Raw genomic sequence first — 14,826 nt, 5'->3', positions numbered from 1 at the left:
ATATCAGAAGATATTTATCAGGAGATAATATCAGAACTTAAGAAGACTTTCAGATAAGGAAGGCGGCTGATTGAAAGAAAGAAGATTAAGACAAACACAAGAAGAGATATGCATGTAGAATAATTCTATGAAGAATAGAATACTTTGAGGAAAAGATAACTAGTTGATATATTTTAGGATGCAGACTTATATTCTATATCGATTAGAAGATTATCTTGTAACTGTGTGTCTATATAAACACAGCATAGGGTTTACACTATAAGTGTTATCTTAATCGAGAATATTATTCATTATAACCCTAGCAGCTCTCGTGATATTTGTTCATCACTGAGAGAGAACGGTTCCATTGTAATACTATTTTATCAATAAGATTATTCTATGTTTCATACTTCTGTTCTTAATTCGATTTGATTATCGTATACACTGTATTCAACCCCCTTCTACAGTGTGTGACCTAACACATGGTATCAGAGCAACTATCATCATCTTCATTATTTCGTTAAAACAAATTTTCAAACATTTCAAGGTCATCAACAAGGATGCATATGTGTGTTAATTTCCGCTGCGTTTGCAATGATGTTGATTGATTCGTTGATGATTTTGCTTCTCTTCGATCTCAAATTTGCATCTAAATCTCGTAATTCTCGATCAATTTTCGGTGATTTTCTTCACCTTTAATGATTTCATGTTCTACGATTACATTTCAATCTCATTTCACAGATTGTCTATTTCTTGATTGCTTCTACAATTTAGAATTGCTCAGATCTAGTAGTTTTCTAGATAGTTTGTTACTTGTTGTTCCTGCAATTATCAGAAAGCACAAAAATATTAGATTTAGAACTTTATTTCTGCAAGTTTTCAACATTTCAATGGCTGAATTATCTGATACTATTCGTAACACTACTTCACTTGATCATACCACTCGATTTGATCAAGATAATCCTCTACATCTTCAAAACTCTAATAGTCCTGGTATGAAATTGGTTAGTGATTGTTTTGATGGGACTGGTTTTGGTAACTGGAAGCGTTCTATGACGATCGCTCTATCTGCACGTAACAAGTTAGGTTTTGTTGATGGATCTATAACCAAACCTACTGCTGATTCCCCTATGTTTAAGAGTTGGTCAAGGTGCAATGATATGGTAATTTCATGGATTTTAGGTGCCTTGTCTAAACAGATTGGTAGAAGTGTGATTTACTCTAATTCCGTACATGAAATGTGGTTAGAATTGGAGGAAAGATATGGTACTTCGAGTGGAGCTCAACTGTTTGGTTTGCACAAAGATCTTAGTGAGATCAATCAAGGCAATTTTAATGATATAGAATATTTTACTAAACTGAAAATGCTTTGGGATGACATAGATGCTCTGTGTTCTGTTCCTATCTGTACTTGTGGTTGTAAGTGTGGTGCTGCTAAGAAAACTGCAGAGTTTCATCAGAATCAGAGGGTTATTCAGTTTCTTATGGGATTGAATGATTCTTATCATGTCATGAGAGGATCGGTTGTCATGAGATCTCCTCTGCCTTCTCTAAGTCAAGTAAATAATATATTACTTCAGGAAGAGGCACAAAGAGAGATTCATTCATCTACAACACACTTCATGACAGATGCAGCATCTTTACATGCCAAGGGTATCTCATCTTTGAAAGAGATATGTCCTAAGTCCAATCATGTATGAGGATTTTGGAATAACTTTTATGTAATCTATTTTGATTTCATTGATATTAATAAAATGCTTGTTTTGTTTTTATTGCGGGCTCTATCTATTTAAATGTTTAAATAAGATATACCACAGTTTAGAGTAAAGCTTTTTATGGATTGTGATGAGATCATAATAATGAGACCTAAAAGATGATAACTCTAAACTTAAATAGTTCCTGGTCGTAGGATTACTAACTGGTAATTAATAATCCGCAAAGATCGGTACATCTATGCTTGCTTCATTATGAAGGATGTCTGTTCTCATAGACATTTGTGTGGTGACACTATAGCTAGTATGTAGGTGCTTATTATAGAATAAGTTCGCTGAACATGACTCACACAGCTGAACAACTGATGGAGTTCACTCACGTGTCAGCAGTTGTTCACATAGTGATAGTTGTACAAGTATCCTTAGACTTGAGATCATCATAGTCATCTTGTGTACACTGAACTATGCTTTGGTTTAGTTTTTAGTCTCAAGGGACAATTATAAGGGCTCTACTTGGTATAGGAATTTGTACACGAAGATAGTGTATGATCAATAAAGGATCTCCCCTTCCAGTGTAGGAAGAGAATGTTCAATGTTGATCCACTTATGTTAGTTCAGGAATCTCTGGCCAGAGTGAATGAAATTAGAAAGTAGTTTCTAATTTATATTAAATAGAACTAAGCATAGTGAATGGGAAAGCAAGTGATTAAATAAGATAGGCTTGACACAAGTTCAATGCCTTGTACTTAATCATGACATTGCAGGGTAGAAGGAATTAATTGTACGGTAACTACTCACTGAATAGGTTCTTGGTATTCTAAGCAGTGAATTCGTATTACCCTTATAGTCGCGATATGCTGAGAAGTATCCCTCACGATGTAGAATAAATATGATTAATTAATTAATCATATTTAATGAATTAGAAAATTTATATAAATAATGATAAAATAGTTTTATTATTATTTATTTCTACTACCGGCTTAATATTGAACTTACAGAGTCACACCATAAAAGAGAATGATTTAATGGTGGAAGAATTAATTAATAATGGCTGATAATTATTTATTTATGAAATAAATAATTAATTGGCAAATTTAATAATTGATTAAATGAGATTTAATTGATTATAAATTAATTAAGAGAAGGTTCTTAATATTATTAATTATGAATTTAATTCTTGGAAATTAAATCAAGTGAGAGAATTATTTCTAAAGAGTTTAGAAAAAGAATAAATAATTAAAAGGTGTTTTAATTATTAGTGAGAATAATAAAGGGTTAATAATAATAATATTTTATGGGAAAATTTTCAGCTGAAAATTTTGCCTATAAATATACTATTATAAACCCTATTTTTGCCTCAACCAAAAGGATTTACAAAACCCTAATTCTCTCCACCTCCTCCTCCTCCTTCATTACATCATTTTCTTGGTGGATACCGGTAGAGTGTTTCACACTTGAGGAGCCGCTGCTAAGGATCTCCGCTCGTTGTTCTTGGATCGCCATTAAAGACCTCCATCTTTCCATTAACGTAAAGCTTTTTAAGGTAAACATACTGAACTACAAATTAAATATTATTTTTCGCATGGATTCTGCGGAGGGTTTCGGTTTTTTTTAAGATTTAAATTTACATTTTCGTTGCGTTTATGTGCTAAAAACCCTTCAATGGCATCAGAGCTACTTGCAAAAAGTTTTTAATTCGTTCATGTGTTTAACTGTTTTCGATATATGAGCATGTACGTGATTCGCCATGATTTGATGTTGATATAATATGCTTATATATGTATGGTTTTGAATATATGATATTCATGTGAGTTGTATAATCAAAAGATGATTATGTAATCTGTATATATACTGATATATACATGATTTATGTTTGTTCTAATTATGAGAATCATATTAGATACGGAGTCTGAATTGGTTGCTACAGATTTGCTGAAATCTGGGTCTGGTGTCCGATTTACGCAAACGAATACCCTATTCCATAGGTAAACGAGCGTCTGAATAAAACTGATAGCAAAAGCTATCAACGAGTCGTCTATAAGGCGTTTGACGTCGTTTACTGCCCGTAAACAGTGATTCTTGTTTTTCTGATTTGATTCTGATTTTTGTCATATTTTTTTTTATGATTAGATCATGGATAATATGATATGTTAAGATCGGATTATGTGTTTTAACATGCTTTTATGTGTTGTATGAGCATGGTGGATGGTTATGGCCTTTCGACCTTAGTGTAATGGTTTTGTTTTGGTTTTAAATACGACTTGCATGTCGTCAATCTTTGTAATCATAAATCTCGAATGTAACTCGAGTTATTCTTGTAAGTTCATTAGATTAGTTTTACTTTCAATCATTTAATGTAATTGAAGACTCAAGAAGGCTATCCAATGGAGGTGATACAAAGAAGAAGACGAGACATACAAGAAGTCTAAACATAGAAGAAGACTTATGTAATAAGTAGTTGTATTTATTTCCATCACCATATTAGATTGACCTTGATCTTTATCATGAGCTTGATAAAGATCACATAGGATGGGGCCATAACCAAACATATTTACTTTATTGCACTTTACATTTACTTGTTTATTTAATTTTATATATGAGATATATGCCTATGTTTACCATGCGATGATAGATTTAGGTGAACTTAAATCAATATAAGGTGTGCTCTAGAAAATCTAGAATAGGAATCGTTTCTTGCCTTAACAATAAATATTATGAATACGATCATGAGATTCTTGTGTTTATGAAACACGTAATTGAATATAAATTTTCAATATTGAGAGAAAAGATAATTCTGTCAACAACAGATTTCTATCTGTAAGAAAGGGTTATTAAGTGACGCCTCTTGACAATGCTCCACCCGATTGGGGAATCATCTGATTATCGATTATTGATTTGAAATATTTAATTTAAAAGGAAGAATCTCTTTATAATATGATTATGATTGTAACGTAATATAATCCCTCTAAAATTAAATAATATCAAGTAGTAATTGGCCAATGACACAACGGGCTTGTGTCGGTCATAGCCTTCCAATATGGTAGAAAGTGGTTCTTATTTTTAAATCATTGTCATTTCGTGTTACAGCCGAGGGCTTTGATTTCGAAATAAGAAATACTTGTCTATTACATAGAGATGTGTACATTGAATTAGAATCTAAAGGTCGGTACGTGCTACAGCCGTGGGCCGTTGGAGACTGATTCAATTGTACGAAATGTTGGGTTAGACTTGACTTAGAATATTGAGTTTGTCGTGCCACATCCATGACTCAATTATTCAAGAGGCTAAACTTATATTAGGGAATAACATAAGATGTAATTGACAAGAGTTGTCTGCCTATTGAACATCACATGATGTTTCGTGCCACAGCCGAGGTTGTGTGATGGAATGTAGGATCCCTATTCCCACTAGCATTATGAATGCTTAATTTTCACTTAGGGGGTTGAATAAATTAGATAAACTAGTGGGAGACACTTATGAATAAAGACCCGATTCATATAGTGTTTTGAAATGAAATTGAATATTTGCTAAGTGTTGTTATGTGTTTATCATTTACAGATTTACTATATTCGTCATGTCTTCTATACTATCACTCCGGAGCATACTAGATGCTCACAAGTTGACTGGTCCTAATTTAGCTGTTTGTTTTCACTGTAACAAGTTGGGGCACTGGAAGAGGAACTGCAAGGTTTACCTTGCAGAATTGAAGAAGAAGAAGGGTAGTAAGACTACCGCTTCTGATTCAGGCATGTTCATGATCGAAGTTAATATGTCACTAGGTCAAATTTCTACTTGGGTATTAGATACCGCCTGTGGTTCTCATATTTGCAATTCGTTGCAAGGACTAAAGGGAAATAGGACTCTTGAAAAAGATGAGGTGATTCTACGTATGGGTAATGGAGCAAGGGTTGCGGCCATATCTGTAGGATCATTTAGTTTACATATGCCTACGGGCAAGACTATTATTTTGAATAATTGTTATTACGTTCCCTCTATTGTGAGGAATATTGTTTCTAATCCTATGTTGGATTTGGATGGTTTTTCATTTATTATTAAGAATAATGAATGTTCTATCCTTAGAGATAATGTTCTTTATGGACGTGGTATTTTTAAATAATGGTCTGTATGTATGTGACGTAGAGCATGATTTACTTCAGATTAAACAAACTAATAAAAGAAAACGAGATGACGAAAATCTGACCTATTTATGGCACTGTAGGCTAGGTCATATTAGTGAAAATAGACTGCGAACATTGCATAAGGAAGGGCTACTTGACCCCTTTGATTTTGAATCATATCCTACATGCGAGTCTTGTCTATTGGGTAAAATGACCAAATCTCCATTTAGTGGACATGGAGAGAGGGCTGCAGATTTGCTAGGATTGGTACACACACATGTATGTGGACCAATGTCTACGCAAGCCATGGGTGGATTTTCGTACTTCATTACTTTTATAGATGATAGATCTAGATTCGTATATGTGTATTTGATGAAACACAAGTCTGAAGCCTTTGAAAAGTTCAAAGAATATAAACATGAAGTGGAGAAACAAACCAAACACAGTAATATAACTCTTCGATCAGATCGAGGTGGTGAATACTTGAATGGAGAGTTTCTAGATTATCTCAAAGAAAATGGTATAGTCTCCCAGTAGACTCCTCCATATACTCCACAGTTAAATGGGGTATCTGAAAGGAGAAATCGAACTTTGTTAGACATGGTTCGGTCCATGATGAGCTATGCGAATTTTCTAGTATTCCTATGGGGTTATGCATTGGAAACCTCAGCATATTTACTGGATAAGGTGCCTTCCAAATCTGTTCCTCAAACTCCTTATGAGATATGGAAAGAAAGGAAACCTAGTCTTAAACACGTTAAGATTTGGGGATGTCCAGCTTATGTCAAAAAGGTTGACCCAGATAAGCTGGAATCTCGATCCATAAAATGTAATTTTGTGGGATATCCTAAAAAGACTTTGGGGTATTACTTTTACACCGATCATCGGGTGTTTGTCTCCAGATATGCTACCTTCTTGGAAAAGAGTTTATCCTTGAAGGAAATAGTGGGAGCAAAATTGAACTTGATGAAGTTCAAGAAGCACAAACTATGACGGATGAAATGGAAACACCTGTTTAGACTGAACAACCTTCTGTGGAACAGCCCATTCGTAGGACAGGGAGAGTGTCTCGCCAACCAGAGAGGTATTATGGCCTTGTCATTGAGAATGGCAATGAGTTGTCATCATTGATGATGACGACCCTGTGACCTATAATGAGGCTATGAGTAGTGTTGACTCAGAGAAATGGCATAGTGCCATGAAATTCGAAATAGAATCTATGTATACCAACCAAGTATGGACTCTGGTTGAGGCGCCTGAAGGTGTTAAGCCTATTGGGTGCAAGTGGGTATATAAAAGAAAGATTGGAGCAGATGGCCAGGTGGAGACCTATAAGGTCAGGCTCGTGGCAAAAGGATTCAAACAAAGGCAAGGGATTGACTTTGATGAAACTTTTTCGCCTGTAGCCCTGTTAAAATCAATTCGGATTTTGCTTGCGATTGATGCTTACTACGACTATGAGATCTGGAAAATGGACATGAAAACGGCCTTCCTCAATGGGGAACTTGAGGAGGAAGTGTATATGACACAGCCAGAGGGTTTTCTTTCCAAGGGAAATGAACACCTAGTGTGTAAGCTGCTGCGAACCATATATGGTTTAAGGCGAGCTTCTCGTAGATGGAACATCCGTTTTGATGAGACAATCAAAGAGTTTGGTTTTTTCAAAAACATAGATGAACCATGTGTCTACAAGAAGGTTAGCGCGAGCGCGGTAACATTTCTTGTATTGTATGTAGATGACATACTTCTTATAGGAAATGATATACCGATGCTACAATCAGTCAAAGTATGGCTATCAAAGAACTTCACCATGAAGGACTTGGGAGAAGCATCCTACATTCTCGGTATGAAGATCTATAGAGATAGATCTAGAAGAATGATAGGTCTTACCCAGGGTACATACATCCAGAAAGTGCTTAAAAGGTTTAGCATGGAAAACTCCAAAAGTGGTCTCATACCGATGAACCATGGAGTGTCCCTTTCCGAAAAAATGTCTCCTAAGACACCTGAGAAAAGAGAGCGTATGAGTAAGATTCCTTATGCTTTAGCAATAGGATCTATCATGTACGCGATGTTGTGTACAATGCCTGATGTTGCTTATTCAATTAGTATGACGAGCAGATATCAGTCCAATCCAGGTGAAGACCACTGGAAAGCAGTGAAAAACATCCTTAAGTAATTGCGAAGGACTCAGGAAATTTTTCTTATTTTTGGTGGTGAATCTGAGTTAAAAATAGAGGGTTATACTGACTGTAGTTTTCAATCAGAAAGTGATAGCAAATCCATGTCAGGGTACGTGTTTACTCTGAATGGTGGTGCGATTAGTTGGAAGAGTTCCAAACAGTCTACAACGGCTGACTCCACAGCGGAAGCAGAATATATAGCTGGAAGTGAGGCTGCAAAAGAAGCCGTTTGGATGAGGAAATTTGTTTCTGAGTTGGGAGTTGTTCCTAGCGTTGAAGAGCCTATTATGTTGTATTGTGATAACAACGCAGCAATAGCACAAGCCAAGGAACCTAGGTCTCATAAAAATTCCAAACATGTCCTGCGGCGCTTTCATCTGATTAGGGAGATTGTTGAAAGAGGAGATGTCAACGTCGAGAGAGTTAACACACATAACAACGTAGCAGACCCACTCACAAAGCCACTTTCTCAAAGTCACTTTGATCGTCATAAAGACAAGATGGGTATTAGATACCAGAGTGATTGGCTTTAGTACAAGTGGGAGATTGAAAGAGATATGTCCTAAGTCCAATCATGTATGAGGATTTAGGAATAACTTTTATTTAATCTGTTTTGATTTCATTGATATTAATAAAAGGCTTGTTTTGTTTTTATTGCGGGCTCTATCTATTTAAATATTTAAATAAGATATACCACAGTTTAGAGTAAAGCTTTTTATGGATTGTGATGAGATCATAATAATGAGACCTAAAAGATGATAACTCTAAACTTAAATAGTTCCTGGTCGTAGGATTACTAACTGGTAATTAATAATCCGCAAAGATCGGTACATACTATGCTTGCTTCATTATGAAGGATGTCTGTTCTCATAGACATTTGTGTGGTGACACTATAGCTAGTATGTAGGTGCTTATTATAGAATAAGTTCACTGAACATGACTCACACAGCTGAACAACTGATGGAGTTCACTCACGTGTCAGCAGTTATTCATATAGTGATAGTTGTACAAGTATCCTTAGACTTGAGATCATCATAGTCATCTTGTGTACACTGAACTATGATTTGGTTTAGTTCTTAGTCTCAAGGGACAATTATAAGGGCTCTACTGGGTATAGGAATTTGTACACGGAGATAGTATATGATCAATAAAGGATCTACCCCTTCCAGTATAGGAAGAGAATGTTCAATGCTGATCCACTTATGTTAGTTCAGGAATCTCTGGCCAGAGTGAATGAAACTAGAAAGGAGTTTCTCATTTACATTAAATAGAACTAAGTATAGTGAATGGGAAAGCAAGTGATTAAATAAGATAGGCTTGACACAAGTTCCATGCCTTTTATTTAATCGTGACATTACAGGGTAGAAGGAATTAATTGTACGGTAACTACTCACTGAATAGGTTCTTGGTATTCTAAGCAGTGAATTCGTATTAGCCGGTTGGTCGTGATATGCTGAGAAATATCCCTCACGATGTAGAATAAATATGATTAATTAATTAATCATATTTAATGAATTAGAGAATTTATATAAATAATGATAAAATAGTTTTATTATTATTTATTTCTACTACCGGCTTAATATTGAACCTACAGGGTCACACCATAAAAGAGAATGATTTAATGGTAGAGGAATTAATTAATAATGGCTGATAATTATTTATTTATGAAATAAATAATTAATTGGAAAATTTAATAATTGATTAAATGAGATTTAATTGATTATAAATTAATTAAGAAAAATTTCTTAATATTAATAATTAAGAATTTAATTTTTGGAAATTAAATCAAGTGAGAGAATTATTTCTAAAGAGTTTAGAAAAAGGATTAATAATTAAAAGATGTTTTAATTATTAGTGAGAATAATAAAGGGTTAATAATAATAATATTTTATGGAAAAATTTTCAGTTAAAAATTTTGCCTATAAATATACTATTATAAACCCTATTTTTGCTTCAACCAAAAATATTTACAAAACCCTAATTCTCTCCACCTCCTCCTCCTTCATTACATCGTTTTCTTGGTGGATACCGGTGGAGTGCTTCACACTTGAGGAGCAGCTACTAAGGATCTCCGCTCGTTGTTCTTGGATATCCATTAAAGACCTCCATCTTTCCATTAACGTAAAACTTCTTAAGGTAAACATACTGAACTACGAATTAAATATTATTTTTCGCATGGATCCTGCGGAGGGTTTCAGTTTTTTTTTTAAGATTTAAATTTACGTTTTCGTTGCGTTTATGTGCTAAAAACCTTCAATCTTCTCAGTTCAAACCAAAGTCCTTTTCTGACAACAAGTTCAAATCTAATCTCCAGTGTAACTATTGCAAAAAGTCAGGTCATCTAATTGATAAATGCTATCGACTGCATGGTTTCCCAAATGACTTCAAGTTTAACAAGCCAAAGAAGTTTGCTACTAATGTGGATGTTTCTGGTGGTAACTCACTCCAGACTAATAATGCTGCTGTGAATTCTAATGCTTTGCCATCTGCCACTCATGTCTCTTCTCCTGCAGGACTAACACAGGACATGTATAATCAGCTTGTCAGTCTTCTCAAGAATGTGCAACCTACAAACAATACTTCTTCAGCTAATTTTGCTGGTAACTCTATTGATCTTCCTTATGTTACTTATCTTTCAGCTTTTCACAATAATGTTTGGATCATTGACAGTGGGGCCAATGACCATATGTGTAATAACAAACATATGTTTATTTCATCAACCTCAATTTCCCAACCCCTTCACATTTCACTTCCTAATGGGAATGTTGTAGTGGTCAATGTCAAAGGCTCAGTATTGCTTCCTAATAAAATCACTCTAGAAAATGTACTCTATGTACCCAGCTTCTCTTTTAATCTTCTTTTTATGAACAAACTAACTTCTCAGTTTAAGTGTCAAGTCCATTTTTCTGATGAAATTTGATATATGCAGGGCTCTTCTCTGAAGAGGCCACTGGTTCTTGGTAAAACACAAAGAGGATTATACTTTCTCTCTTCCACTGATCATCCTATTTCGGACTCCTCTGCTGTTTTCAACTCTATTTCTCAATGTAATAGTTCCATTCATATATGGCATTCCAGATTAGGGCATTTACCTTTTTCAAAGCTTAAAACCTTACATTTGTGTGATGATGTTATTCCTGATGTTCCTTGTACTGTATGTGCCAAAGCTAGGCATCATAGACTCCTTTTTCCTTATAGTACAATTCAAAGTGTTAGTAAATTTCAATTACTTCATGTTGATGTATGGGGTCCCTACTCAATTCCTACTTATAATAAATATAAGTATTTCCCCACAATAGTTGATGATTTTACTAGAGCTACTTGGACACATTTACTGAGTAACACAAATGATGTTTTCACATTTATCAAGTCTTTTATAGCCATTGTTGAAAACCAGTTTCAGTGTACTATTCATACTGTTAGAACATATAATGCACTTGAACTAGCATTGAGCACTTCAGCACAATCTTTCTTTGCTTCAAAGGGAATCACTCATCAAACATCATGTGCTTACACTCCACAATAAAATGGTGTTGTGGAGAGAAAACATAAACATCTTTTAGAAACTTCTAGAGCCCTATTATTCCAATCTAACCTTCCCAAACGATTTTGGGGTGAATGTGTTTTAACTGCAACATATTTGATCAATAGATTTCCTTCAAAAGTCCTACATCATAAAACTCCTTATGAACTTCTGTTTAACAAACCTCCTCACTACACTCATTTAAAACCTTTTGGTTGTCTTAGTTACATTTCTACTTCCAAAATTAACAGAGATAAATTTTCTTCCAAAGCATTACCTTGTGTTTTTATTGGCTATCCTTATGGAAAAAAGGCATATAAATTCTTAGATCTTGAGACTAAATAGATTCATATTTCCAGAGATGCAGTATTTTATGAACACATATATCCTTTTGTTAATTTGAGTTCATCACAGTTTATTCCTTTGCCAATCTATGATATATCTGTTCCAGACATCATAGTTCCCTCTGTCCCAAATAATCATAGTAACGATTATGATCCAAATAATGATAGTGAAGAGTCTAATAATGTTGATAATACTAGTACTACTGTATCAACTCAACCTAGAAGACCTTCTAGAGATTCAAAGGTCCCTACCTATCTGAATCAGTAAATTCATCCTTTTCAGGCACATTGTACTGATTCTGATTCTTTATGTTCTTGTACTTTAACTTCTTATTGTACACCTTCCAAAATCATCTCATCTTCTATTTGTTGTAATGTCACTTCTTCTTCCATTCATTCTGCACATGAGCCAAACACATATGAAGAAGCTGTTGGTTATCCTGAGTGGCAGCAAGCCATTGCCACTGAATTTTCAACCTTAGAAGCTAACAACACCTGGTCTTTGGTTCCTTTGCAACCTGGTAAAAAGGCTATTTCTTATAAATGGGTTTTTAAAACAAAACATCATGCTGATGACTCCATTGAGAGACACAAAGCCAGATTAGTAGTGAAGGGTTTTACACAGAGAGAGGGAATTGACTATACTGAAACTTTTTCACCTGTGGTAAAGATGACAACAATTAGAAGTTTGGTTGCAGTAGCAGTTAAAAAGAATTGGGAATTGACTCGATTAGATGTCAATAATGCTTTTCTTCATGGAGATCTCCATGAAGATGTTTACATGAAACCTCCACCTGGTCTTCAAGTTCCTACTGGTTTTGTTTGTAAATTAGAAAAGTCTTTATATGGTTTGAAGCAAGCTTCCAGACAATGGCATTCCAAACTTAGTGTTACTTTATTTTCAAAAGGTTACAAAACCTCTAAAAATGACTATTGTCTATTCTATAAGAAATCTTCATCAGGAGTTGTCTTCCTTGGTGTCTATGTGTATGATATTTTAGTAACCGGAGATGATACTAGTGAAATTCATGCTGTTAAACATTTTTTTAGATCTTACCTTTAAGATTAAAGATCTTGGTAATCTCCATTATTTTATGGGTTTAATATTTCACAGAACTCCTGAAGGAATGGTTATTTCACAAAGGAAATTTGCTCTTGATCTTTTCCAAGAATTTCTTCCTTCTGGTTTGTCTACAGTGGTTAGTCCTTTGGATGTGAATGTTAAATTGTTTTAAGATAAAGGAGTCCTGCTAGTTGTTCCCTCTTCTTATAGAAAACTGGTAGGCAAACTCAATTTCCTGACTCATACACGGCCAGACTTATCTTTTAGTGTTCAACATCTTAGTTAGTTCATGGACTCTCCTCGACATCCTCACTGGGATGCAGCTTTACATGTTCTTAGATATATTCAGTCAAATCCTGATCAAGGTCTGTTATTCAGTTCTTCCACATCATATAAACTCACTGCATACTGTGATGCTGATTGGGCAGCGTGTCCTCATACAAGAAAATCTGTTAGTGGCTTTGTTATATTTTTGGGTGACAGCCTCATTTCTTGGAAATCCAAGAAACAGCATACAGTTTCACTTTCCTCAGCCGAGGCAGAATATAGGTCCCTCAGACGATTAACTGCAGAGCTTGCTTGGTTATCCAGGCTATAGGATGATTTCACAGTTCCAGACATTACTCCTATTCCAGTCAAATGTGATAACCAAGCTACCATTTATATTGCTAAAAATCCAGTTTATCACGAGCGTACCAAGCATATTGAGCTTGACTGTCATTTTGTTCGGTAAAAACTTCATTCAGGCTTGATATCTCTTTCATATATTCCTACAAAATTGTAGTTGGCAGATGTCTTAACCAAACCTTTTATCTGGTATTCAGCATAACATGATTCTTTCCAAATTGGGTGTCTCTCAGTTACCCTCCAACTTGAGGGGGGTGTTGGCATTACCTGATTAAATACTAATTTATATTTTATAGCTCAGTTACAGCTCATCAGTCTAGTCATGTATAGCTAAGGAGTTAGTTAGTTTCCATAACAGATTTTCCCGCGCTTCTATAATTTCAATAGATTAAGGTATAAATAGCAGAGCTTGTACATTCTTCCTTCTGTAACTGTGTAATCATTTTACAGAATCAATACAACAAACATTCTTCCTTTCTTCAATACTGTACAACACTAAGATGAGAGAATTTCAACAAGCAACTCATAACATGAAGAATATAGCTTTTTCCCCACGAGCAAACAATAAAACATAATCAGCATAAAATTGTGTGTTAGCTTCATGCCCATTTCCAGTGGTATTTAAAATCACTTAGAGTTTGAGCAAGCAAGCAAGATAAAACATTCAATCCAATGGCAAATAAATATGGGGACATAGGGTCCCCTTGTCTCAAACCTTTAGCACCTTTGAGGTAGTCATTAAGACCACCATTCACCTTGACTGAAAATCTAGTTGTAATATATTCCTTAATCCATTGAATAAATCTGGCAGGAAAATTAATTTGAGTCAAAGCTTGTAAGATAAAATCCCGACTAATCGAGTCAAAAGATTTACGCAAGTTGATTTTAAGAGCACACTTGTTGGCACCACCAGATTCACGACCATAACCCCTAAATAATTCTTGAACCATGAGAATATTATCCGAAATAGATCTCTCTTTAATGAAAGCAGACTGAGCAATATCTATAACATCAGGGAACACCATTTTAAGACGATTAGCAATGAATTTTGCAATAAATTTGTAAGTTACAGAACATTAAGAAATGGGCCTGAAATCCCCTATTTTAGTAGGCGAGTTCACCTTCGAAGTCAAAGAAATTGAAGTCGAGTTTATACCTTGATGCATATTTAATTATTCAAAGAAATGGACTATGGCCCTGAAAAAGTCCTGACAAACCACTTCCAAAACATCAAGAAAAAAATCCACCGTAACCAATCAGGCCCAGGTACCTTGTTC

General features: G+C 34.8%; 2 protein-coding genes across 2 annotated transcripts; one reads left to right on the top strand and one right to left on the bottom strand.

Annotated features, from left to right (window-relative positions):
* The first annotated feature begins 869 nt into the window (after positions 1-869).
* On the top strand, positions 870-12,922 carry LOC141702107 (uncharacterized). The gene is made up of 5 exons (XM_074505795.1): positions 870-1,538; positions 10,259-10,816; positions 10,922-11,146; positions 11,930-12,064; positions 12,143-12,922. The coding sequence occupies exons 1-5, from the start codon at positions 870-872 to the stop codon at positions 12,920-12,922; spliced, it is 2,367 nt and encodes a 788-aa protein (XP_074361896.1).
* Positions 12,923-14,148: 1,226 nt separating this feature from the next.
* Positions 14,149-14,574, bottom strand: LOC141702094 (secreted RxLR effector protein 78-like). The gene has a single exon (XM_074505788.1). The coding sequence runs from the start codon at positions 14,572-14,574 to the stop codon at positions 14,149-14,151; it is 426 nt and encodes a 141-aa protein (XP_074361889.1).
* Between the last annotated feature and the right edge of the window lie 252 nt (positions 14,575-14,826).

This window comes from Apium graveolens, chromosome 2 (genome assembly GCF_009905375.1).
Source record: "Apium graveolens cultivar Ventura chromosome 2, ASM990537v1, whole genome shotgun sequence".
Lineage (NCBI taxonomy): Eukaryota > Viridiplantae > Streptophyta > Magnoliopsida > Apiales > Apiaceae > Apium > Apium graveolens.
This window is presented reverse-complemented; position numbering and strand designations above follow the sequence as displayed.